This window comes from Pristiophorus japonicus, chromosome 21, assembly GCF_044704955.1.
Source record: "Pristiophorus japonicus isolate sPriJap1 chromosome 21, sPriJap1.hap1, whole genome shotgun sequence".
Lineage (NCBI taxonomy): Eukaryota > Metazoa > Chordata > Chondrichthyes > Pristiophoridae > Pristiophorus > Pristiophorus japonicus.
The window spans coordinates 65,625,953-65,651,083 of NC_091997.1; the positions used below are offsets into that span (position 1 = coordinate 65,625,953).

At 48.6% G+C, this 25,131-nt stretch overlaps 1 protein-coding gene across 3 annotated transcripts in view; it reads left to right on the plus strand.

The window, feature by feature from the left end:
• LOC139234044 (ADAMTS-like protein 5) overlaps positions 1 to 25,131 on the plus strand; it is a 60,094-nt gene that overhangs the window by 6,797 nt on the left and 28,166 nt on the right. For all 3 annotated transcript variants that reach the window (XM_070864911.1, XM_070864910.1, XM_070864912.1), the window contains 5 exons: positions 1,759 to 1,831; positions 4,119 to 4,237; positions 6,189 to 6,249; positions 7,972 to 8,083; positions 11,266 to 11,393. In XM_070864911.1, the coding sequence (XP_070721012.1) occupies positions 1,759 to 1,831; positions 4,119 to 4,237; positions 6,189 to 6,249; positions 7,972 to 8,083; positions 11,266 to 11,393 (493 nt within the window). The remainder of the gene's footprint in view (positions 1 to 1,758; positions 1,832 to 4,118; positions 4,238 to 6,188; positions 6,250 to 7,971; positions 8,084 to 11,265; positions 11,394 to 25,131) is intronic.

Sequence of the window (25,131 nt, forward strand, 5' to 3'; positions counted from 1 at the left end):
TTTCTCACCATTTAAAAAATAGTTTTTCTATTCGTCTTCCCAAAGTGAGTAACCTCACATTTCCCTACATTACACTCCATCTGCCATCTTACTGCCCATTCACTTAGTCTATCTATATCCCTTTGCAGATGCTTTGTGTTCTCCTCACAGCTTACTGTTCCACCCAACTTTGTATTATCAGCAAACCTGGATACATTACACTCGGTCCCTTCATCTAGGTCATTAATATAGATTGTAAATAGCTGAGGCCCCAGCACTGATCCTTGCGGAACCCCACTGGTTGCAGCCTGCCAACCTGAAAAAGACCCGTTTATCCCTACTCTTTATTTTCTGTCCATTAACCAATCCTCTATCCATTCTAATACATTACCTCCAATCCCACAAAAGAACTTTTATGTGGCACCTTATCGAATACCTTTTGGAAATCCAAATATACTACATCCACCGGTTCCCCTTTATCTATCTTGCACAAACACAATTTCCCTTTCATAAAACCACATTGACTCTGACAATCATTTTATGATTTTCTAAGTGCCCTGTGCATGTGCAGTCTTTAGATAGTTAAGCAGTGCGGTGCCTTTGAAACTCCTTTACTGCTTGTTCCAGTGCCAATGCTCTGATTGGGAAATACTGTGGTTTTCCTGTGATGGGTGTGCACTGGCTTTGATGTGAGCCGCTCACCTCAAGGAGCCTTGTTCAGCCTAGCCCTTACTGATGGGGTGAAACCGCCTATTGTCTGTAAAAGACAGATTGCATTTCTATAGCGCCTTTCACAACCACCAGACGTCTCAAACTGCTTTATAGCCAATGAAGTACTTTTGGAGTGTAGTCACTGTTGTAATGTGGGAAAGAGCCGCATGTGAAATTAATTTGATACAGTTTCAAATCCAGTTCCTACTGGGTGCAGAAACACACTGCAAAACTGCCTCTAAATTGGTAATTTCATTCAGAGGTCGAAGTAATGGAAAAATGCCCCACTGATGCATATGCTTAACTTGATTTGGGACTGAAGCTTATTGGTGGGACAATGTAGAGGGCGCTTTACTCTGTATCTAACCCGTGCTGTACCTGCCCTGGGAGTGTTTGATGGACAGTGTAGAGGGAACTTTACTCTGTATCTAACCCCGTGCTGTACCTGCTCTGGGAGTGTTTGATGGGACGGTGTAAAGGGAGCTTTACTCTGTATCTAACCCCGTGCTGTACCTGACTGGGACTGTTTGATGGGACAGTGTAGAGGGAGCTTTACTCTGTGTATCTAACCGCATGCTGTACTTGCCCTGGGAGTGTTTGATGGGACAGTGTAGAGGGAGCTTTACTCTGTAACTAACCCCCTGTACCTGCCCTGGGAGTGTTTGATGGGACAGTGTAGAAGGAGCTTTACTCTGTAACTTGTGCTGTACCTGTCCTGGGAGTGTTTGATGGGTCAGTGTAGAGAGAGCTATGGAGTGAGATTATCTGACAGAGAAATGCATTTTGAACTGAGATTTGAATTTAGTTTTGGGTAATCCAGAATATTTTATTAATTCAGAATCTATCCGAATTAAATGCATGCACAACGCAATCTTTAAAAAAGCATTGACTTTGGGGTTGACATTTCAGAACAATCCATAAAAGACTGCCACAGCACTGAACCCCAGCGTTATACAGTGATGGGGAGGAGTACGAGGAGGGGGGGAGCGAGGAGGGGGTAGGGCGTGTGAGCGGGACGGCGGGGTGCGGGTTGGCAGTCGCTCTGATGTGTTCTGGTTGTTGTTTCAGACCTTGGCCTCGATTTCTACTTCTGATTCACGCAGTGCTTGGATTAGTCGCCTTCACCCAGTTACCAGCGGGGGTGAGTGTTGTCTCCGGGGCGGTTCCCTCAGTTCATTTCATTTCCCCACAGTGTGACAAATGATTGTGTAAAAAAAGGAATCCTCCTCCCTCCCCACCCCCGCCCCCGAATTCCCTCCCTCCTTCCCTTGAAGGTGCTGACACATTCTGGGATATCTCAATGGGCGGCCATTCTTAATGGGTGAGTCTGGGCAGTGAGGGTCAGCGGACTGTTGAACTGTGGAAGGCGTTGCAGCTGAGCCCAATGCTTGCCCTCACACCTGGGCATCAGGTGAGGGCCAGATTAAGCTCGTCTATGATGCTCCCCAAGGTGCAAGGACGACCAGGTGAATTATGACCCTCTTACATTAACCTCAGCCGAGATCTGGTAACTCGGCACAGCTCCGGGATGGAACCTGGAGTGTCTCAGTCCCATGCCAAGCCTCGAGCCGACAAGAACAAATCCTTATAAATCGAGAAACGTCTGGACATAGCGAGCGTGCGGGTGGAGGGGTCGTACTCTGTCACCTTAAAGATGCACAGTCTGGGTGTGGAACTTCTCCCTGCTGACCAGCAAGACCCCAAGTCTAACCCCTGGGGGTTGGTGAGTTAGCCAAGGCGTCAGCATGTGCGCACACACTCGGGAAAATAAGATGTTTGACCGGGTGGGGCAGACAGCGGAGGGAGGTCATGTGATGAAACTTCCAGGAATAAGTTCAACCAGAGGTGGCCACCCTATATTCACCATCAGTCCGTCCTCCCACTGCTACACCCAAGTGGCCTTTCCTCTAGGGCATGCCTAACCGGGGAGCATGGCAGGCTATTTGACCATGGTAGGCATCGCGGTCAAACCTGAGCTCGTTCTCATCTAGGCTTGACTGCGATGATCTCCCGCCTCCAACCGCCCCACCTGGTCAAATAGCCTCTGTTCCCCGTCTCCAATATTTTTATAATTGGTAAACCAAAGTCTTCGCAGAGAATAGAAAGAACACAAAATGTTTTTACGCCCTGTGATTTCTCACCCGGGTTTACACCGGTAATTAAAGATCAATCTTTAATCCTGGAGGGTTTGTGATCCTAAGTGAGTATCAATCGGCAATTCAGCTACAGGAGGTTTCACAGTCCATACTGCTCCTACCTACGTGCGGGCGATGGCCACAGACGCACGTTTTCCAGCAATGGCGGGGGGCGGGGTCACTGGTCAGGGAATAGTTCTGTGGCATCAACCAGCAACTGGCTTCTGGAGAAGTGCGGGGAAAATGGAGAAAATACTACAGTGGCGTTGTGTGCAATCGAACGTCCTCCTCTGTTTCCCTGGCAACCGACTCGCCCTTGGGGGCCTGCAGGGAGTCAGGCAGTCGAGGAAACAAGCCCAGACAGTACTCGCTCACCTGCAAGAGTTTCCACCTGTCGCATCGTTCCCCTCCCCGCGGGTTAGTGTTGAGTCGGCCATTAATCCCCCTTTCTGCACCCTGTCGCCTTCAACTGATTTATTTCTGCTCATTATTTCTGAAACTCCGAGTCCTCAAGCTTGGTGGTTGTTCTGAGTGGGTTTTGAACAGTCTGAAACCCCAGAGTCACCGACCGCACTTCCTTATTTTGAGTCTCAGTAGGGATATTCGGCTACAGGAGGCTTCACATCCAGCCCAGATCCTGCGACGGATGCACATTTTCCAGCCAAAGTCACTGGAAAGCGACCAAGAGTCGAAATAGTTCTGTCAACGTGTAGAATAGAATCATAGAATCTTACAGCACAAGAGGAGGCCATTCGGTCCATCGTGCCTGTGCCGGCTCTGTGAAAGAGCGATCCAATTAGTCCCACTCCCTCTGCTCTTTCCCCAAAGCCCTGCAAATTTTTCCTTTGCAAGTATTTATGCAATTCCCTTTTGAAAGTTACTATTGAATCTGCTTCCACCGCCCTTTCATGCAGCGCGTTCCCGATCACAACAACTCGCTGCGTAAAAATGTTTTTCCTCATGTCGCCTCTGGTACTTTTGCCAATTACCTTAAATCCATGTCCTCTAGTTACCGACCCTCCTGCCACTGGAAACAGTTGCTCCTTATTTACTTGAAACCCTTCAAAACTCAACATTTCTCTGTAATAAGAATTGAAATTGCTTTAAATCCACAACATGTTAGTCAGGATTTGAAAGAGAATAGTTGGTTATTACCCCCTCCCCCCCATGCCAGTTGTGAGGAAGGGACCTATGAGAAGCGGTTGGCGGCTGTGTGTTTGTAGCGTGTGCTGCTGCCATTTGGATCAGTGTGTGTGCTTTCTCCCTCTCACTCTCGCCGTGTTCCTGTGGCAGGGCGCCGGATGGAAGGAGCCGGGATCGGGTATTGAGTGGAGCCCATGGAGCAGCTGGTCCTCGTGCTCCAGGACGTGCGGAGGGGGCGCAGCCACCAGGGTCCGGAGATGCTCGATCAGGTACAGAGTCCGTCCCCCATCATTCCCGACCCCCGACCCCACAATTCATGATCCCCGACCCCATGACCCCACGATTCACAACCCATGACCCCACGATACTTGACCTCTGGGCAGGTGTATAACGGGAAGCTAATGGCAAATCAGGATGGGGGCAGCTGAGTGGCCTACTCTGCTCCTATTTCGGTATTCACCATTTGACACCATTGGCCGGAGTTAAATTGACCCCCACGTGTAGGTGCTGTTGGTGAAATCACCGGCTACCTTTGGCAGGAATGTGCCAGTGTGAGCTTCACTTCAGCTGGCTGTCATTCTGAGTGTGTCCATGGGCTGTGCCCCCTCAATCTGTATGGCTGTTGTCAGCGGTGGCTCAGTGGGCCGCACTCTTGCCTCTGAGTTAGACGGTTGTGGGTTCAAGTCCCATTCCAGGAACTTGAGCACAAAAATCTAGATTGTCACTCCAGTGCAGTGCTAAGGGAGTTTACAAGTTAAAAAAAAATTCAAAGCATGGCGTCTATTCACAAACAGCTGGCACGCAGCTCGAGTTTTAAAAACTCACAAAGACAAGAAGAAAGTCTGGAAAAGACTTTACATTGAATAACACAGAATATACAGCACAGGAACAGGTCATTGGGCCCAACCAACCTGTGCTGGTGTTTATGCTCCACTCGAGTCTCCTCCCATGCCTCATCTCAGCCTCTCAGCCCATCTTTCTATTCCCTTTTCTCATTACTCGTCTAGTTTCCTTTTGAAAGCATCTGTGTTATTTGCCTCAAACACTTCCTGTAGTAGCGAGTTCTACATTCTAACCACTCTCTGAGTAAAGAAATCTCTCCTTATTTCCCTATTGGGTTTATCAGTAATCATGTATTCATGGCCCCTAGTCTTAGATTCTCCCATCGGTGGAAACATTCTCTCCATATCTACTCTGTCCAACCCATTCATAATTTTAAAGACCTCTATTGGGTCTCCTCCAAGTCTTCTCTTTTCTGAAGACTAAAGCCCAACCTGTTCAATCTTTCCCGATAGCTGTAATCTCTCAATTCTGGTACCATCCTTGTAAATCTCTTTTGCAGTTTCTCCAGTGCTGTGTCCTTTGTACAGTATGGAGACCAGAACTGTGCCCAGCGCTCCATGTAGCCTGACTGGGTCCGATACAAGTTTAATATAACTTCCTTACTTTTGAATTGTACACCCCTGGAAAAAATCCCAGAGCTTTGTTCGCAAGGCAATTGCTTTGCTGAGCTGTAATGCTGCTTTTAATGATTTGTTCACCTCCATCCCTCGATCCCTTTGCTCTTCCTTGCTCCCACCCTCTCCTTGTAACCTTGTGCACCACCCTTCCTGATCCCTAGTGAATGCTCACTCGGAGGGGAGGGGCAACACAGCAAGAGACCTGTGTCCAATTCCAGGAAAAACTCTGGGAAATCCCGCCCTGATTGCCCCTAGGCAATCGAGCAAGTTCCAGGAGACTGATGGTATCCTCGCTGCATCGCAACTTCGTCATGGACCTTGTCTGCTCACCGTCTCAGTCCGATAATGTCAGTACCTGTTATGTATGCACCTGTGAATATGCTCACAGGTTTGTAATAGTTGTAGAGCTGCTACATTGTGAGTGGCTTAGCCAGTCACATGATGTTCACAAGACTCAATAAAATGCCAGTCAGTTGGGTCTCGGTCATCCACGATGAGGGAGGCAGTTGTGAGCCTGGTGGATGAACTGGTAACGTGTAGTGTGATTGTTAAACCTTTGTTAATAAACCAACTCGTTCTTAATAGCAATGTGTTGCTATGAATTCTTAAGCAAAGAACCCATGAAGCAAATACATTACAGAGCTCATCGGTCTTTGCCCCTGAGCCTCTCAATGGGACGAGGGCAATAAATCCCGGAGTATCGGGGAGTGTGGGTGAGGCGTGGGTTTATCACTGATTGTTGTCTGTTCCTTATTCCCAGGTATCCCATTGCGGAGCCCTGCGCGAGGGACCAGAGGCAGTACAGGCTGTGTGCGGCTGAGGTAGGATTGTCCAACAACTTCTGGAACCTTCCAACAGCACCATTCTTCATTCCAATTCAAAGATCCTTTTTCTAATGATACAAATGCCACGAGGGTTATCCAGTATATTTGGGGACAGAAATGTGCAGTAATTGTGTTACTAGCTAGCAAATGAGAGGTCTGGAGCAACAATCCACAGAACATGAGTTCAAATCCCACCATGATTTCAGTTTAACAAAAAAATCTGGAAATAAAATGCAGGAATCAGTTGTCGGAAATCCAATTGGTTCACAAATTACCTGGTCTGAGCCTACATGTGACTCCAGTCCCCCTAAAGTGGCTGTTCAGTTGTATGAAAACGGCACCATTTTCTCACGGCAACTAGGGATGTGCAATAAATGCCTGCCTTGCCAGCGATGCCCAAATTGGGTACGATGCCCTAAGGGAGTGTAACACCTGAATGCAGGGTAGCGGCCCTAATGGGTTATAATAGCCGAGGCTGTGGGCCTTCAAACTCCCAAGATCCTGAGTCACTCCATGACTGCTCATGGTGCCGTGCTAAAACAACACAGATTACCTGCATCGATCTCAAAACAAGTCTGTCTAAGTGATATCTGGGCCTGTTCCTGGAATATATGGTGTCAGTCGTGGCTCAGGGGGCAGCACCCTCGCCTCTGAGTCAGAAGATTGTGGGTTCAAGTCTCATTGCAGGGACTGAGCACAAAAATCCAGGTTGATTCTCCATTGCAGTGCTGAGGGAGCGCTGCTCACTGTCGGAGGGACAGTACTGAGGGAGCACTGCACTGTCGGACGGGCAGTACTGAGGGAGCGCTGCACTGTCGGAGGGGCAGTGCTGATTGAGCGCTGCACTGTCTGAGGGGCAGTACTGAGGGAGCACCGCACTGTCGGAAGGGAAGTACTGAGGGAGCACTGCACTGTCGGAGGAACAGTGCTGAGGGTAGCACTGCACTGTTGGATGGGCAGTTCTGAGGGAGCACTGCACCTTCGGAGGAACATTACTGAGGGAGCACTGCACTGTCAGAGGGACAGTACTGAGGGAGCGCTGCACTGTTGGACGGGCAGTACTGAGGGAGCACTGCACTGTCGGAGGCACAGTACTGAGGGAGTGCTGCACTGTCGGAGGGACAGTACTGAGGGAGTGCTGCACTGTTGGAGGGGCAGTACTGAGGGAACGCCGCACTGTCGGAGGGGCGGTGCTGAGGGAGCGCCGCACTGTCGGAGGGGCGGTGCTGAGGGAGCGCCGCACTGTCGGAGGGGCAGTGCTGAGGAAGCGCTGCACTGTCGGAGGGAGGGGCAGTACTGAGGGAGCGCCGCACTGTTGGAGGGGCAGTACTGAGGGAGCGCCGCACTGTCAGAGGTGCCGTCTTTCGGATGAGACGTTAAACCGAGGCCCTGTCTGCCCCCTCAGGTGGATGTAAAAGATCCCATGGCACTATTTCGAAGAAGAGCAGGGGAGTTATCTCCGGTGTCCTGGCCAATATTTATCCCTCAGCCAACCACTAAGCCTATCTGGTCATTATCATATTGTGGGAGCTTGCTGTGTGCAAATTGGCTGCTGCGTTTCCTACATTATAACAGTGACTATATTTCAAAAAGTACATCATTACCTGTAAAGCGCTTTGAGACATGCAGTGGTTGTGAACAGACTCTATATATGAATGCAAGTCTTTCTAAATATTGGTGCTATTTCAAGAGTAATATCTGGTCTCTGTCTCTCCACAGGATTGCCCCCCGGGCACAGTGGACTTCAGGCAGCTTCAGTGCTCTGCCTACGATGGCCATCCAATCCCACAGACCCGCGGAGCCACCTTTGAGTGGGTTCCTTTCTACGGAGGTGAGATGATTTCCGTATTTGCCATGTGATCCCACCCCCCAAGTTGTCCAAGTGATCATTCCTCACTAGACAGCAGGCTGCTCGACTTTGGAAAGCCACACAGCTGGATAATGATCAGCCACATTCACTCAGTACCTCACTGGATGATCTATTTATTCACATAAAGCAATCCACTGATTGCTGAAAATATTGATTAACTGACTGCTTATTGTATTGGAACGATTTATTCCTGCCCACTAGACCGTGTGTAAAAATGAAACTTAAAGAAAGAAAGACTTGCATTTTTACAGCGCCTTTCACAATCTCAGGACGACATACAGCACTTTACAGCCAATGAAGTACTTCTGGAGTGTAGTCACTGTTGTAATGTGAGAAACGCGGCAGCCAATTTGCGCACAGCAAGCTCCCACAAACAGCAATGTGATAATGACCAGATAATCGGTTTTATAGATGTTGGTTGAGGGATAAATATTGGCTCCAGGACAACGGGGATAACTCCCCTGCTCTTCTTCGACATAGTGCCATGGGATCTTTTACATCCACCTGAGAGAGCAGACAGGGCCTCGGTTTAGCGTCTCATCTGAAAGATGGCACCTCCGACAGTGCGGCGCTACCTCAGTACTGCCCCTCCGACAGTGCAGCACTCCGTCAGTACTGCCCCTCCGACAGTGCGGCATTCCCTCAGTACTGCCCCTCTGACAATGCATCGCTCCCTCAGTTCTGCCCCTCCAACAGTGCAGCACTCCCTCAGTACTACACTGGAGTGCCAGCCTAGAGTCTGTGCTTAAGTCCCTTGAGCTTGGCTATGATGTTTAGGTTAGTGTTACACTGCTCGATTGTTCCCTTTAGGTGTCAGCTGTAGCTCAGTGGGCAGCACTCTTGCCTCTGACTCAGAAGGTCGTGGGTTCAAGTCCCACCTATAGAGAGCACATAATCTAGGCTGACACTCTAGTGGAGTGCTGATTTGTCAGAAATGTCGTCTTCCGGCTGAGACATTAAACCGAGGCCCCGTCTGCTCTCTCAGGTGGGTGTAATTTTTTGAAGGAGAGCAGGAGAGTTATACCCGGTGTCCTTGCTAATATTCCTCCCTCAATCAACATCACTAAAACAGATTATCCGATTCACCACTTCATTTGATGTTTGAGGAGTCTTTCTGTGCATTAAATTGGCAGCAGAGTTTTTCTAGATAACAGAGACTGCAATTCAAAAAATGTAATTAATTTGATGTGAGACACATTGGAATGTGATGAGGTGCAGCATCTTTCTTGCTGGCTCTGGGATTTGCAAGTATCTAACTTTTCTGCATCCCCGAGCAATACTGAACTGACTCTATTGAAACACTCGCACCTGTGACAGACCCAGCTTCATACCAGGGGTCCATTCCTGGGGAACTCCATCGAAATACATAGTGACCGAAAATCTTACGCCCAGGACCTGCCGTATTGAGAGATCTGTGTGCTCTGTGCTGGAGCCAGGGGATGGGCAGTGGGTGGGTGGAGAGCAGCCACAGGGATCTAGGAACGCAGAGTGCTTGAATCCCGCCAAGGCGGAATGGGAAGAAAATGTCACGGCTCCGATGCCAAGGTCAATATTATCAGCACTGGGACTGGGGATCAGACTGGCAACAAAATGAGATTTATTTCATTGCATAAAACTCTGTGTGTGAATGTGTCTCATTCACTGTTTCTCTCTTTGTGTCTCTCTTTTAGTTTTGCAAAATCTCTCTTTCTCTGTCTATCCCTCTACTTGTCACTGTGACTATCTCCCACATTCTAGCCCTCTTATCTTTGCCTCTATTTCTCTCTCTGTCTCTCTCTGTCCCTTTTACTCTGTATCTGACTCCCTCGTTCCCTTTGTCCTTTTCTCTGTTGCCTCTCTCTGTCCCTGTGGGTTGCTCTCACTGCTGTCAGTTTTCTCTCTGTATCTGTCTATAACTCTCTCTTTTTCCTCTCTCTATCTGCCTGCTTTGCTCTCTTCAGTTACTTCTCATAACAGAAGTTACCTCGAGAATTCTTCGATGTTTGGCTGCATTAAGCTGCCGATTTAGGTTGACCTTTGACTGGTTTCAGGCGGTCCTGTGAGGAAGGCTCTCCCCGTGAATGGAACATTTCTAACGAGGAGTCACTCCTGAAATGTGAACCTTTTATATTTTCTCTTTCAAATGATGTGTATTTCTGGCATTTTCTGATTTTGCTGATATTGCTTGCCTTTTGACATTTGGCCCCAGACTGATTCTACAAATAGAAAATTGTTCACTTTGATCAAACTTCACTCTCAGGAGGAATATCGACTCCCTCACAATCAGCATTGTCGGTATTTTCAAGCTGCCATTTTTATTAGAAACCAGATCTGCCAAAGGCGATTCGTTTGGACTGAGAAACACATAAGCAGATTTATGATCCATCTCCATTATCTCTACCCCTCAATACACTCCCACTCAAACTATAGGAAATAGTCCCATTTTTCTCATTCACATCCCTGTTGTGCGTCACCAATAGCACTCTCGCCTCTGAATCAGAAGGTTGTAGGTTTGAGTCCCACTCCAGCGACGTGAGCACAAAAACCCACACCGACACTCCCAATGCAGTGCTGAGGGAGCGCCGCACTGTCGGAGGGGCAGTGCTGAGGGAGCGCCACACTGTCGGAGGGGCAGTGCTGAGGGAGCGCTGCACTGTTGGAAGGGCAGTGCTGAGGGAGCGCTGCACTGTCGGAGGGGTAGTGCTGAGGGAGTGCCGCATTGTTGGAGGTGCCGTCTTTCGGATGAGACATTAAACCGAGGCCCCGTCTGTTCTCTCAGGTGGGCGTAAAAGATCCCATGGCACTATTTTGAAGAGCAGGGGAGTTTTACCCGGTGTCCTGGGCCAATATTTATCCTTCAATCAACATCACTAAAAAAACAGACTATCTAGTCCATTATCTCATTGCTGTTTGTGGGAGCTTGCTGTGCACAAATTGGCAGCCACGTTTCCCACATTACAACAGTGACTGCACTTCAAAAAGTACTTAATTGGCTGTAAAGCGCTTTGGGACGTCCTGAGGTTGTGAAAGGCGCTGTATAAGTTCAAATCTTTCTTTTTCTTTTTTGAAATTGTGAATATTAGCTGAGTGCAGCAGTTTGTTAAGGGGGTTGTGTGGCGGAGTTGTGTTGCGATGATTGACTTGTGTTCCGGTTTGTGTTCCAGCCCCCAGCCCCTGTGAGCTCAGCTGTTTAGCCAAAGGCCTGAACTTTTACTACAACTTCGGGCGAGTGCTGGACGGGACCGAGTGCGCGGCGGGTTCCGATGGTGTCTGCATCAATGGGCGGTGCCTAGTAAGTGCCAGTCACGGGTTAGTGGGGCCGGGAGGTGTCAAACAGCAATAACAACTTGCATTTATATAGAGCCTTTAACATAGTGAAACATTCCAAGGAGCTTCACAGGAGTATTATGAGACAAAAAATTTGACACTGAGCTACATAAGGAGAAATTAGGGCAGGTTATCAAAAGCTTGGTCAAAGAGGTAGATTTGAAGGATGAAAGGTTGAGAGGTGGAGATGTTTAGGGTGGGAGTTCCAGAGCCCAGGCAACAGAAGATACGGTCACCAATGGTTGAGCAATTATAATCAAGGATGCTCAAGAGGGTAGAATTAGAGGAGCGCAGACATATCGGGAGGGGTTGTGGGGCTGGAGGAGATTACAGAGATGGGGAGAGCCATGGAGGGATTTGAAAATAAGGATGATGTTATGTATGTATGTAAACCTCACCAATATGTAAGACTTGCCACTAGAGGGCATACCTGTGGGAGACCCAAGGGTCACCTGTGTACCCTGGGCAAGCAGGAATAAAAGGTAATCCACCATGCTGCCTCCTCACTCTGGTATCTGAATAAAGAGACCAAGGTCACAACAGTTTGAGCTCACAATACAGTCTTGTGGAGTTATTCTGAACGTAACAAATTGGCAACGAGTAACGGTTCACGAACTTTCACGCGGTAATGGCTGCCATTGGTATTCTTGAGAGATTTGTTGAGGGTGATGATTGGGAAGCTTTCGTTGAGCATCTCAACCAGTACTTCGTGGCCAACGAACTGGACAAGGCTGAGACGGCGATCATGCGCAGGGCGATTCTCCTCACCGTATGTATGGCCTCTCCAAAATCTGCTGGCACTGGAAAACCAACGGACAAGACTTACACAGAGCTGTGCACGCTGATTCGGGAACACCTCAAGCCGAAGGAGAACATCTTAATGGCCAGGTATCACTTTTACACGCAACATCGCTCTGAGGGTCAGAACGTGGCGAGCTTTGTCGCCGACCCAAGACGCCTTGCAGGACAGTGCGAATTTGCAGGATCTTTGGGGTAAATGTTGTGGGACCTTATCGTGCTTGGAATCGGCCATGAGGCCATTCTTTGCAAACTGCTGTCTGCCGAATCCCCAGATCTGAGCGAGGCCATCACGATAGCCCAGGCTTTCATATCCACGAGCGACAACACGAAACAGATATCTTCACAGAATCAAAACTCACCGGCAAGTACTGTGCAAAAAATAATGTTTTCAGCAGGCAGAACTGTACATGATCACAGAGGCCAGACCTAGGCCAAGGGTGACTCAGAGTCCGCCGTGGGGCGTGAATGCATATCCATTAACATCCTGTTGGCGCTGCGGGGCAGTCATAGAGCCCAACAATGTCGATTCAAGCACTATTTGTGCAAGGGCTGTGGAACAATAGGGCACCTCCAGCGAATGTGCAAACGACCTCTGACTCACCACGTGGCAGAGTCAGGAGAGGATGACCGATCCAGCGAGGATCACAATGAACGAGCAGGAGAGGCAACGCAACCTGAGGGTGAAGAGGAAGTATTTGGGATACACACCTTCGCCACTAAAAGCCTTCTAATAATGTTAAAAGTTAAACTCAACGGCACTCCAGTCTCCATGGAACTGGACACGGGGGTGAGTCAATCAGTAATGTGCCAGAAGACATTCGAGAGGCTGTGGGGCGACAGAGCACAACAACCCAAGCTGATCCCAATTCAGGCAAAGCTGCGCACCTACACCAAGGAACTGATACCAGTTATTGGTTGTGCAGACATAAGAGTATCCCATGAGAGAGCAGTACACGATTTACCTCTGTGGATTGTTTCAGGTGATGGGCCAACGCTGCTTGGCAGAAGGTGGATGGGGAAGATTCGATGGAACTGGGAAGACCTGTGTGTATCTTCTCCGGCGAACGACGTTTCCCTTGCTCAAAGGCTGAGCAAGCCCCCACCTTCAGCTGAACCAGGCATCGAAGTGCAGATCCATTTGCAGATCCCCGAGGCACAGGCCGCTCATCACGACCATGAGGAGGTAAAGTTCAACCGAGCAGCGGTACAGGCGCGGTATCCATCACCCAAAGCCGACGATCTCTTTGCGACGATGGAAGAGGCTCTAGGTCGACCAAGCAGAAGGGGACTCCGGCCGAAACGATCCGAACGCATCTTCCTGACGCCAGAGGCAAAATCCTTGGGGTGGAAGATCACGGCAGTCGGTATCACGGACACAGACGAGAGTGCGTCCAGATCACGGAACAAAAGAGCGTCCAGACCACGGGACGGAAGTATGTCCAGACCACGGGACGAGAGAGCGTCCAGACCATGGGATGACGCTGCAACGAAACAGAGGCATGTGTTACCCAGAAAGGAAAACGACTGGGTTTGCGGTAAAGGTAAAGGGACGGCCACTATGAAGCCCAGGAACCCACCACGTTCCAATAAGTTGTTTGCACTATGTAACCCATGTGAACGCTTTTTCGTGGCCAATGATGTATTATCGTATGGGGTCGGGGGCACCTTACAACAAGCCAAAGTAGCGGGCGAACATCTGACAGAATACTTGTAGCAAGTGATGTGTTATCACATGGGGTCGGGCATGTGCAGCAAGCCAAAGTAGCAGGCGAGCCCCAAAAGGTTGTACATGTAGCCAATAAGTTAACCAAAGCAGTAGCCTGTGTTCATGGGACAAAAGAGACGTACCAAATAGTGTCCCAATATTTTCTCGAGTCAGACAAGCTGCTTATCTCACAGTTTTTGGAAGGCAGAAGCACCATTATCAATGCTTTGTCTCGAATATGTCTAACACTGTAATATGATCCGCCACGGGCCAGGCACTGAGAACGGCGCTGATGCCCTCAGTTGGCTACTGTTGCCTACCACTGGGGTGGAAACGACACAGTCCGCAGACCGGCTCGTTGTCATGGAAGTGCTAGAAAGCGAGGGGCCAACCGTAACAGCTCCCCAGTTTAGGACCTGGACCAGCCAGGATCCCACGTTACCGCCTGCTAACGGTGAACCACTAGACGGAATGTTGCAGCTTATCCGTTGCAAAGACAAGTTGCTCATCCCATCAGATTGACCCCTATGGGGCAACCCTGCAACGTTGCAAAGAAAGGCAGGGAGACTACATACGGTCAGTGGTCCGGAGCCTCCATACCATGGTCCAGGATCCACGAGGATCACGTGGCCTCCCGCCACCACTGAAAGTCTCAAGGCCATATCGGCCATCCTTGGCTTGCCAGACCTGAGGGTCAGCGACAATAGTCCGGAGCGGGCAGCCCAAATCATAAAGCTAAGCACCACACATGTCACGGTAGACTCCTTACAGACCCGGCTATCCCGGGTGCTACGCAGTCACTAGACAGAATCACTCAGAACCGAGCTTTTCATATGCTATCAACAGAGAATGCACCATGATCGCACGGCTCTTCCACGCGACATCAGAATAAAGGATGTAGACCATATTCAGGGCCCCAGATGGGCTGCTAACACTGTATTAGCCAGAGGGGAATGGACTGTTTGTGATGAAAATGGAACGTTTGTTGTGAAACCATGTACTGGACAAACCTACAGAGCATTGGGACCAGGACAAACTGCGAACTACAGATAACCAGGAACCACTGTGAAAGGACCTGGCCCCCAGCGACCCACTAACACAAGCTGATATGTCCTTACTATACAGTATAAATGCACACGAGGCCCATACTTGAGAGAAGGTCACTCTGTGACCAGTTACCTTTATTACCAAGACCTCGTGATGAAGGTGGGTGGAGCTTCCCCTTTTATACCTGAAAGTCCAGGTTAGGAGTGTCTCCCACAAGTTCACCCCCTTGTGGTAAATGTCCTCAAGGTGTACAACTTAGGTCAGATTATACATGGGTTACAATGATAGTTGAATACATGACATCACCTTCCCCCCCAAAGTCTTATTGGGATCATAGGTTAAGTCTCTCTGGTGGTTTATGCTCCCTTGTAGAGCACCTGAGTTGGAGCTCCGGTTGTTGGGCGCTAGCCTGAGTGCTGTTTGCGGTGCCTCAGGCTTGTCCGGACTGCCCAAGTGACTGGGCTCTCCTCCACTTGGTTCCTGTGTTCGGTCACCTGTGGTGGAGTGAACTCTACATCGTGTTCTTCCTCTGCTTCTTCTATTGGGTTGCTGAACCTCCTTTTAGTTTGATCCACGTGTTTGCGGCAGATTTGTCCATTGGTAAGTTTAACTACCAAAACCCTATTCCCTTCTTTGTCAATCACAGTGCCTACAAGGCATTTGGGCCCTGCAGCGTAATTAAGGACAAAAACAGGGTAATTGACATCAATACATCGCGCCCTCGCATTCCTGTCATGGTAGTCACATTGTGACTGACGCCCGTTCTCAACAATTTCTTTCATAGTAGGGTGTGTAAGGGATAACCTGGTTTTGAGCATCCTTTTCATCAGCAGCTCTGCTGGTGGAACCCCTGTGAGCAAGTGTGGTCGGGATCTATTGGCCAACAGGAGGCGTGATAAGCGGCTTTGTCGGGAACCCCCTTGGATTCTGAGCATCCCCTGTTTGATTATCTGCACTGCTCGTTCCGCCTGGCCGTTTGAGGCCGGCTTGAACGGTGCCGTTCTGACATGGTTGATTCCATTGCCTGCCATGAAGTCCTGGAATTCAGTGCTTGTGAAGCACGGGCCATTGTCGCTGACCAAGACGCCCGGTAGACCATGGGCGGCAAATATTGCCCGTAGACTTTCTGGCAGAGGATGTGCTTGAATTTAAAATGGCACACTCAATCCATTTGGAGTAGGCGTCTACTACAACCAAAAATATTTTTCCCATGAAAGGACCTGCGTAGCTCACATGGATGTGTGACCATGGCTTGGCGGGCCATGGCCAGGGGCTAAGGGGGGCTTCCCTGGGTACGTTGCCCAGCTGAGCACATGTGTTGCACCTGCGAACACAAAGTTCCAGGTCTGCATCTATCCCTGGCCACCAAACGTGTGACCTGGCAATTGCCTTCATCATGACACTGCCGGGTGCTCATTGAGAAGTTCTCTGATAAACACCTCTCTGCCTCTCTGAGGCATGACTACTCGGTTTCCCCACAGTAGGCAATCGGCCTGAATCGGGAGTTCATCCTTGCGCCTATGAAACGGTTTAAATTCCTCAGGGCATGCCCGGTACATGGCTGCCCAGTCCCCATTCAGGACACATTCTTAACTAAAGACAGCAGCGGGTCTTTATTTATCCAGACTTTAATCTGACGGGCTGTCACAGATGAGCCTTCACTTTCGAAAGCTTCAACAGCCATGATCATCTCAGCATCATGCTCAGTTGCCCCCTCAGTGGTGGCTAGTGGGAGCCTGCTGAGTGCATCGGCGCAGTTTTCAGTGCCCGGTCTGTGCCGAATTGTGTAGTCATAGGCGGCTAACGTAAGTGCCCACCTCTGTATGCGGGCCGATGCATTCGCATTTATGGCCTTGTTGTCGGCCAAAAGGGACATTAGGGGTTTGTGATCTGTCTCCAGCTCAAATTTCCTGCCAAACAGGTACTGGTGCATTTTTTTTTACTGCATATACACATGCTAGCGCTTCTTTTTCTACTATCCCGTAGCCCCTTTCTGCCTAGGACAGACTTCTGGAGGCATAAGCTACCGGCTGTAACTGACCATTGGCATTCATATGCTGCAACACACACCCAACCCCATTGGACGACGCATCGCACGTTAGAACAAGTTTCTTACACGGGTCATATAATGTTAACAGTTTGTGGGTGCTCTATCAAAAGCCTTTTCCTGGCTGTCCCCCCAGACCCAATCGCGACCTTTGCCTAGGAGCACGTGTAGCGGCTCTAGCAGCATGCTCAATTTGGGAAGAAAGTTACCAAAATAGTTCAGGAGCCCCAGGAACGAACGCAGCTCTGTCGTGTTACGGGGTCTGGGTCCTCTCTGGATCGCTTCCGTTTTGGACGCAGTAGGTCTGATCCCGTCTGCTGCTACCCTCCTCCCCAGGAATTCTACCTCTGGAGCTAAGTAGACACACTTCGCCTTTTTCAGTCGTAGACTGGACCGGGTAGGGCTATGTAGCACCTCCTCCAGGTTGTGGAGGTGATCTTCAGTATCGCGACCCGTGACGAGGATGTCGTCTTGAAAAACTACCATCCTTGGAATCGACTTGGGGAGGTTTTCCATATTTCGCTGAAAGATCGCGGTGGACGAACGAATCCCGAACGGACATCTGTTGTACTCAAACAACCCCTTGTGTGTCATGATGGTGGTCATCTTCTTCGACTCACTCGCCAGCTCCTGGGTCATGTAAGCTGAGGTCAGGTCCAATTTTGAAAAAAGTTTGCCACCGGATAGCGTCACAAAGAGGTCCTCCGCTCTCGGTAGCCACGGGTACTGGTCTTGGAGTGACACCCGATTGATGGTGGCCTTGTAATCGCCACATATCCTGACCGACCCATCCGCCTTGAGCACCGAATCGATCGGGCTCGCCCAGTCACTGAATTTGACTGGCGAGATGATGCCTTCCCTCAGCAGGCGGTCCAATTCGCATTCTATCTTTTCCCGCATCATGTACGGCACCGCTCTGGCCTTGTGGTGTACTGGCCTGGTGTCCGGGTTTATGTGAATCACTACCTTGGCCCCCATGAAAGTGCCGATGCCGGGTTGAAATAATGAGTCAAATTTGTCCAGGACCTGTGAGCATGATACTCGCTCCACAGAAGAAATTTCATTGACATCGCCCCATTTCCAGTTCATGACAGCAAGCCAACTCCTCCCCAGTAGTGCGGGACAGTCCCCCGGGACAATCCAGAGTGGCAACCTGTTCTCCGAATCTTTGTGGGTCACGACTACCGTGGCGCTGCCTAGCACTGGAATGATCTCCTTTGTATATGTCCGTAGCTGTACGTCAATCGGCAATAATTTTGGCCTCCTGGCATTGGACACCCACAACCTTTCGAACTGTTTGATACTCATCAGGGACTGGCTGGCCCCCGTGTCTTAGCTCCATTAATACTGGGATGCCATTGAGGAGCACTTCCATCATTATCGGTGGCGCCTTGGTATATGAACTGTATATATGTGCTCCACATGAACTCGCTGAACTTCAGCTTCCAGCGATTTCCCCTAGTATTCATTTGGCCTCGTAGGGCTTACATCGGGCCCGTCCTCCTCGTACATCAACCTGGCTGCAGGCTTCCTGCACATACGCGCCAAGTGACCGCTGACGTTGCAGTTTCTGCAGGTATATTGCTGATACCTGCAGGCTCTGGCTGGGTGTTTGCCTCCACACCTCCAGCATGACCTGGAGGCCCCGTTGTTGGAAACAAAAGGTCCATTACCAGTCGATCGTCTCTGACTGTCTCTGTAACTGTCCTTAAATGCACCATAAACAGATGGTAGAAAGGTAAAAAGCAATAGTGGAAGGCCGAGTAAACAAAGGCAAGAAACAAAAAGGGCCACACTACATCATAATTCTAAAAGGACAAAGGGTGTTAAAAAAACAAGCCTGAAGGCTTTGTGTCTTAATGCAAGGAGTATCCGTAATAAGGTGGATGAATTAACTGTGCAAATAGATGTTAACAGATATGATGTGATTGGGATTACAGAGACGTGGCTCCAGGATGATTAGGGCTGGGAACTCAACATCCAAGGGTATTCAACATTCAGGAAGGATAGAATAAAAGGAAAAGGAGGTGGGGTAGCATTGCTGGTTAAAGAGGAGATTAATGCAATAGTTAGGAAGGACATTAGCTTGGATGATGTGGAATCTATATGGGTAGAGATGCAGAACACCAAAGGGCAAAAAACGTTAGTGGGAGTTGTGTACAGACCTCCAAACAGTAGTGGTGATGTTGAGGAGGGCATCAAACAGGAAATTAGGGGTGCATACAATAAAGGTGCAGCAGTTATCATGGGTGACTTTAATATGCATATAGATTGGGCTGACCAAACTGGAAGCAATACGGTGGAGGAAGATTTCCTGGAGTGCATAAGGGATGGTTTTCTAGACCAATATGTCGAGGAACCAACTAGGGGGGAGGCCATCTTAGACTGGGTGTTGTGTAATGAGAGAGGATTAATTAGCAATCTCGTTGTGCGAGGCCCTTGGGGAAGAGTGACCATAATATGGTGGAATTCTGCATTAGGATGGAGAATGAAACAGTTAATTCAGAGACCATGGTCCAGAACTTAAAGAAGAGTAACTTTGAAGGTATGAGGCGTGAATTGGCTAGGATAGATTGGTGAATGATACTTAAGGGATTGACAGCGGATGGGCAATGGCACACATTTAGACCGCATGGATGAACTACAACAATCGTACATCCCTGTCTGGTGTAAAAATAAAAAAGGGAAGGTGGCTCAACCGTGGCTATCAAGGGAAATCAGGGATAGTATTAAAGCCAAGGAAGTGGCATACAAATTGGCCAGAAATAGCAGCGAACCCGGGGACTGGGAGAAATTTAGAACTCAGCAGAGGAGGACAAAGGGTTTGATTAGGGCAGGGAAAATAGAGTACGAGAGGACGCTTGCAGGGAACATTAAGACGGACTGCAGAAGCTTCTATAGATATATAAAGAGAAAAAGGTTAGTAAAGACAAACGTAGGTCCCCTGCAGTCAGAATCAGGGGAAGTCATAACTGGGAACAAAGAAATGGCAGACCAATTGAACAAGTACTTTGGTTCAGTATTCACTAAGGAGGACACAAACAACCTTCCGGATATAAAAGGGGTCAGAGGGTCTAGTAAGAAGGAGGAACTGAGGGAAATCTTTATTAGTCGGGAAATTGTGTTGGGGAAATTGATGTTGTGGATATGTGAACGGGATATATGGAATTAAAGATAGTAAAATGAACTAGATATATGAAAATGTATAAGCCATGGAAAAATAACTAAGAGAATGTCAGATTGCAAATAATACAACATCAGCACAATTAACAGGCTTTCTCAAGGTTTTAAGCTACTAATCCTGCCAATATAAATTGTAACATGAAATGGATATATGGAAATACAACATCAGCACAATTAGCAGAATTGCAAGGTTTCAGTTAGTAAGTCACGCCAGTAAAGTTATAACATTTCGAGGCAATGCCTGAGCTTTCGTAGAAACAGCCCATATAGATATTGACTAATGAGTGGACAAAGAAAAGGAAGAATCAGAAGGGATAAGCTGAATTAGAATGTCAATCTAATTGTATCTTGTTATCTATTTTCAAAAATGTATAACTGTTGTCGCTTTACGATGTAACTTCGCTTATCCGTTGGAAGTGTGTACGCTCTAACGAGAGAGTATACTTTCTGTCTGATAAGTCTCGCCGGCCGGTGAATAAAGACTGCTTTGTTGAAACCACAATCGGTATTCGACTCAGTAATTTCACTGAACCAGATTGAGAGAAAATAATCTACATTTACAATGTGATTGAAGGCCGATAAATCCCCAGGGCCTGATGGTCTGCACCCCAGAGTACTTAAGGAGGTGGCCTTGGAAATAGCGGATGCATTGACAGTTATTTTCCAACATTCCATAGACTCTGGATCAGTTCCTATGGAGTGGAGGGTAGCCAATGTAACCCCACTTTTTAAAAAAGGAGGGAGAGAGAAAACACGGAATTATAGACCGGTCAGCCTGACATCGGTAGTGGGTAAAATGATGGAATCAATTATTAAGGATGTCATAGCAGCGCATTTGGAAAGCAGTGACAGGATCAGACCAAGTCAGCATGGAATTGTGAAAGGGAAATCATGCTTGACAAATCTTCTGGAATTTTTTGAGGATGTTTCCAGTAGAGTGGACAAGGGAGAACCAGTTGATGTGGTATATTTGGACTTTCAGAAGGCTTTCGACAAGATCCCACACAAGAGATTAATGTGCAAAGTTAAAGCAGGGTGGGATTGGGGTTAGTGTGCTGACTTGGATTGAGAACTGGTTGGCAGACAGGAAGCAAAGAGTAGGAGTAAATGGGTACTTTTCAGAATGGCAGGCAGTGACCAGTGGGGTACTGCAAGGTTCTGTGCTGGGGCCCCAGCTGTTTACATTGTACATTAATGATTTAGACGAGGGGATTAAATGTAGTATCTACAAATTTGCGGATGACACTAAGTTGGGTGGCAGTGTGAGCTGCGAGGAGGATGCTATGAGGCTGCAGAGTGACTTGGATAGGTTAGGTGAGTGGGCAAATGCATGGCAGATGAAGTATAATGTGGATAAATGTGAGGTTATCCATTTTGGTGGTAAGAACAGAGAGACAAAACTATTATCTGCATGGTGACAGATTAGGAAAAGGGGAGGTGCAACGAGACCTGGGTGTCATGGTACATCAGTCATTGAAGGTTGGCATGCAGGTACAGCAGGTGGTTAAGAAAGCAAATGGCATGTTGGCCTTCATAGCGAGGGGATTTGAGTACAGGGGCAAGGAGGTGTTACTACAGTTGTACAGGGCCTTGGTGAGGCCACACCTGGAGTATTGTGTACAGTTTTGATCTCCTAACTTGAGGAAGGACATTCTTGCTATTGAGGGAGTGCAGCGAAGGTTCACCAGACTGATTCACGGGACTGACACATCAAGAAAGACTGGATCAACTGGGCTTGTATTCACTGGAGTTCAGAAGAATGAGAGGGGATCTCATAGAAACGTTTAAAATTCTGACGGGTTTAGACAGGTTAGATGCAGGAAGAATGTTCCCAATGTTGGGGAAGTCCAGAACCAGGGGTCACAGTCTAAGGATAAGGGGTAAGCCATTTAGGACCAAGATGAGGAGAACCTTCTTCACCCAGAGAGTGGTGAACCTGTGGAATTCTCTACCACAGAAAGTGGTTGAGGCCAATTCACTAAATATATTCAAAAAGGAGTTAGATGTAGTCCTTACTACTAGCGGGATCAAGAGGAATGGCGAGAAAGCAGCAATGGGGGTAGTGGAGTTGCATGTTCAGCCATGAACTCATTGAATGGCGGTGCAGGCTCGAAGGGCCGAATGGCCTACTCCTGGACCTATTTTCTATGTTTCTATGTGTTGATGGCCCCATTACTGGCCGCATTGTCCATTGCAATGGCATGAATCGCCGTTCAGCTAGCCATTGTCTCTGTTGAATTCCCTCTTTGGGTTTGACTACATGCTGGGGCATGTCCGATTGCCCTTGTCTGCCTAGAGAACTGTGTGCCGTGTTAACAATATTGACTCCCTGGTCATTTGCCGCATTTGAGCCAAGATTTTTGTCATACATCATTCTGGTCTCTTCCTCCCCTGAGATAAATGTCTGGGCTATCAGAGTCGCCGCTTCCAAGGTCAAGTCTTTGGTCTCAATCAGTTTCCTGAAAACCCCAGCATGCCCGATGCCCTCAATAAAAAAGTCTCGCAGCATCTCCGCTCTGCATGCATCTGTGAACTTACATAGGCTCGCCAGTCGCCGGAGATCTGACACGAAGTCAGGAACGCTTTGCCTTTCTCGCCGCCGGTGTGTGTAAAGCCGGTGTCTCGCCATGTGCATGCTGCTCGCCGGTTTAAGGTGTTCCCCGATCAACTTACTGAGCTCTTCGAATGTCAAGTCCGCCGGCTTCTCTGGCGCTAGAAGGTCCTTCCTCAGGGAATACCTTCTGGATCCACAAACCGTCAGGAGATGAGCCCTGCATTTGTCGGCCGAATCCTGTCCCAACCATTCCTTAGTGACAAAACTTTGCTGTAGTCTCTCAATAAAGTCGTCCCAATCATCACCAACACAGTACCTCTCTTCTGTGCTGCTAGTGGCCATGCTCGCGCATTTTAAATCCCTGTTTCTCGTCGCCAATGATATGTCCTTACTGTACAGTATAAATGCACACGAGACCGATACTTGAGAGAAGGTCACACTGTGACTAGTTACCTTTATTACCAAGACCTCAAGTGATGAAGGTGGGTGGAGCTTCCCCTTTTATAGCTGAAAGTCCAGGTTAGGAGTGTCTCCCACAAGTTCACCCCCTTGTGGTCAATGTTCTCAAGGTGTACAACTTAGGTCAGCTTATACATGGGTTACAATGATAGTTGAATACATGACACAAGCAACCTCGCTGTCAACCATGAGGATAAACCCACCATGCCCGTCAGTCCGATCAGACTAGCTGCGCGGCCATGCAGCAACGATCAGACCAACTCACCCATGCCAGGACTTCAACTCAGGCAATCGACCCGGGGACACAGGGCACCAGATCGCCTCAACTTGCAAATAACTTGTACATAAGTCATTGGGGGGGGGGGGGGGAGTGATGTTATGTATGTATATAAACCTCGCCAATATGTAAGATTTGCCACTAGGGGGCACACCTGTAGGAGACCTAAGGGTCACCTGTGCACCCTGGGCAAGCAGGGGGTAATGGGTGAGCAGGAATTGGTGCGAGTTAGGACAAGGGGTAGCCGAGTTTTGGATCACCTCTAGTTTACGGAGGATAGAATGTGGGAGGCCAGGGGAGGTTCCACCTAGTGTGGTACTCTATGCCGAGGCAGAGTTCTCACCAGTGTTTGAAATCGCTGAGTAGCTACAGGTGAAGCTACTGTGAGACTGTTTAACCACATGCACTCATATTAGTAGGGAATACATCTCGCACAATACAGGTAAATGTACTTCAGACATGTATATATACTGATTAAACATTTACCATTCAGTAACCAAGAAAGTAAACGAGCCACAATGATTAAACAACTCTTGCACACTCACTATTTCATCTCACCATTTTATAAACATGCAGAAAGGTTAAAGTTCACACGCACAGACCGTGCCAATATGAGTATCAAGATCATATGATCAACCATGGCATCTATTACTTATTTTTTTATTCACTGATCAGAACTGCAACAGCTGGATTCTCAATTAAATTGAGGCCCTGTCTATCCTCTCTAATGGACACCACAGACCTCCAATCTGCAGTTCACTGGGTCCTGCACGTACTAGCCTGCTACTGAGCCAACTAGAGCACAGAATGATCCCGCAGTGCGTCTTCGGGCCGAGCTGTTGTGAGCTGGGCCTGTAGTGGGGCCTCTGCCTGGGCGCGGAATGGGGAAAAACCAAAAAATGAGGGTTCCAGCTCCCGATCTGCAGAGCATGCCCGGCGAGAAAAGTGTCCGGCACAGCTCAATGCCTCCCACAGTCCAATAGCCTGCTGACGCTCACTGTCTAAGCCCACTGCTAGAGGCCTGTCACCGCTCATGGAACCTATGCCCCAGCGAGTCAACACTGTCCAGGGGGAGGAAGGAGGATCTGTGAAACAACAAGGAACCCCTTAATAAATGTGGGATGGTTGGAGGGGTGTAGGCCTGAGATTAAATCTCTCATGTCAGGTATCAGCTGTGCCTTTTGAGTCAGAAGGTCGTGGGTTCAAGCTCCGCTCCAGACACTTGAGCACAAAATCCAGGCCGACATTTCCCAGTGCAGTACTGAGGGACTGCTGCACTGTCGGAGGTGCCGTCTTTCAGATGAGACGTTAAACCGAGGCCCCGTCTGCTCTCAGGTGGGCGTAAAAGATCCCGTGGCACTATGCTGAAGACGAGCAGGGGGATTATCCCCGGTGTTCAGGGCCAATATTTAGCCCTCAACCAACAACACAAAAATGACTATCTGGTCATTTAGGAAGGATGTGAAGACCTTAGAGAAGGTGCAGTAAAGATTTACGAGAATGATTCCAGGGATGAGGAACTTCAGTTATATGGATAGACGGGACAAACTGGGGTTGTTCTCCTTACAGCAGAAAAGATTGAGAGGAGATTTAATGGAGGTGTTCAAAATCATGATGGGTCTTGACAGAG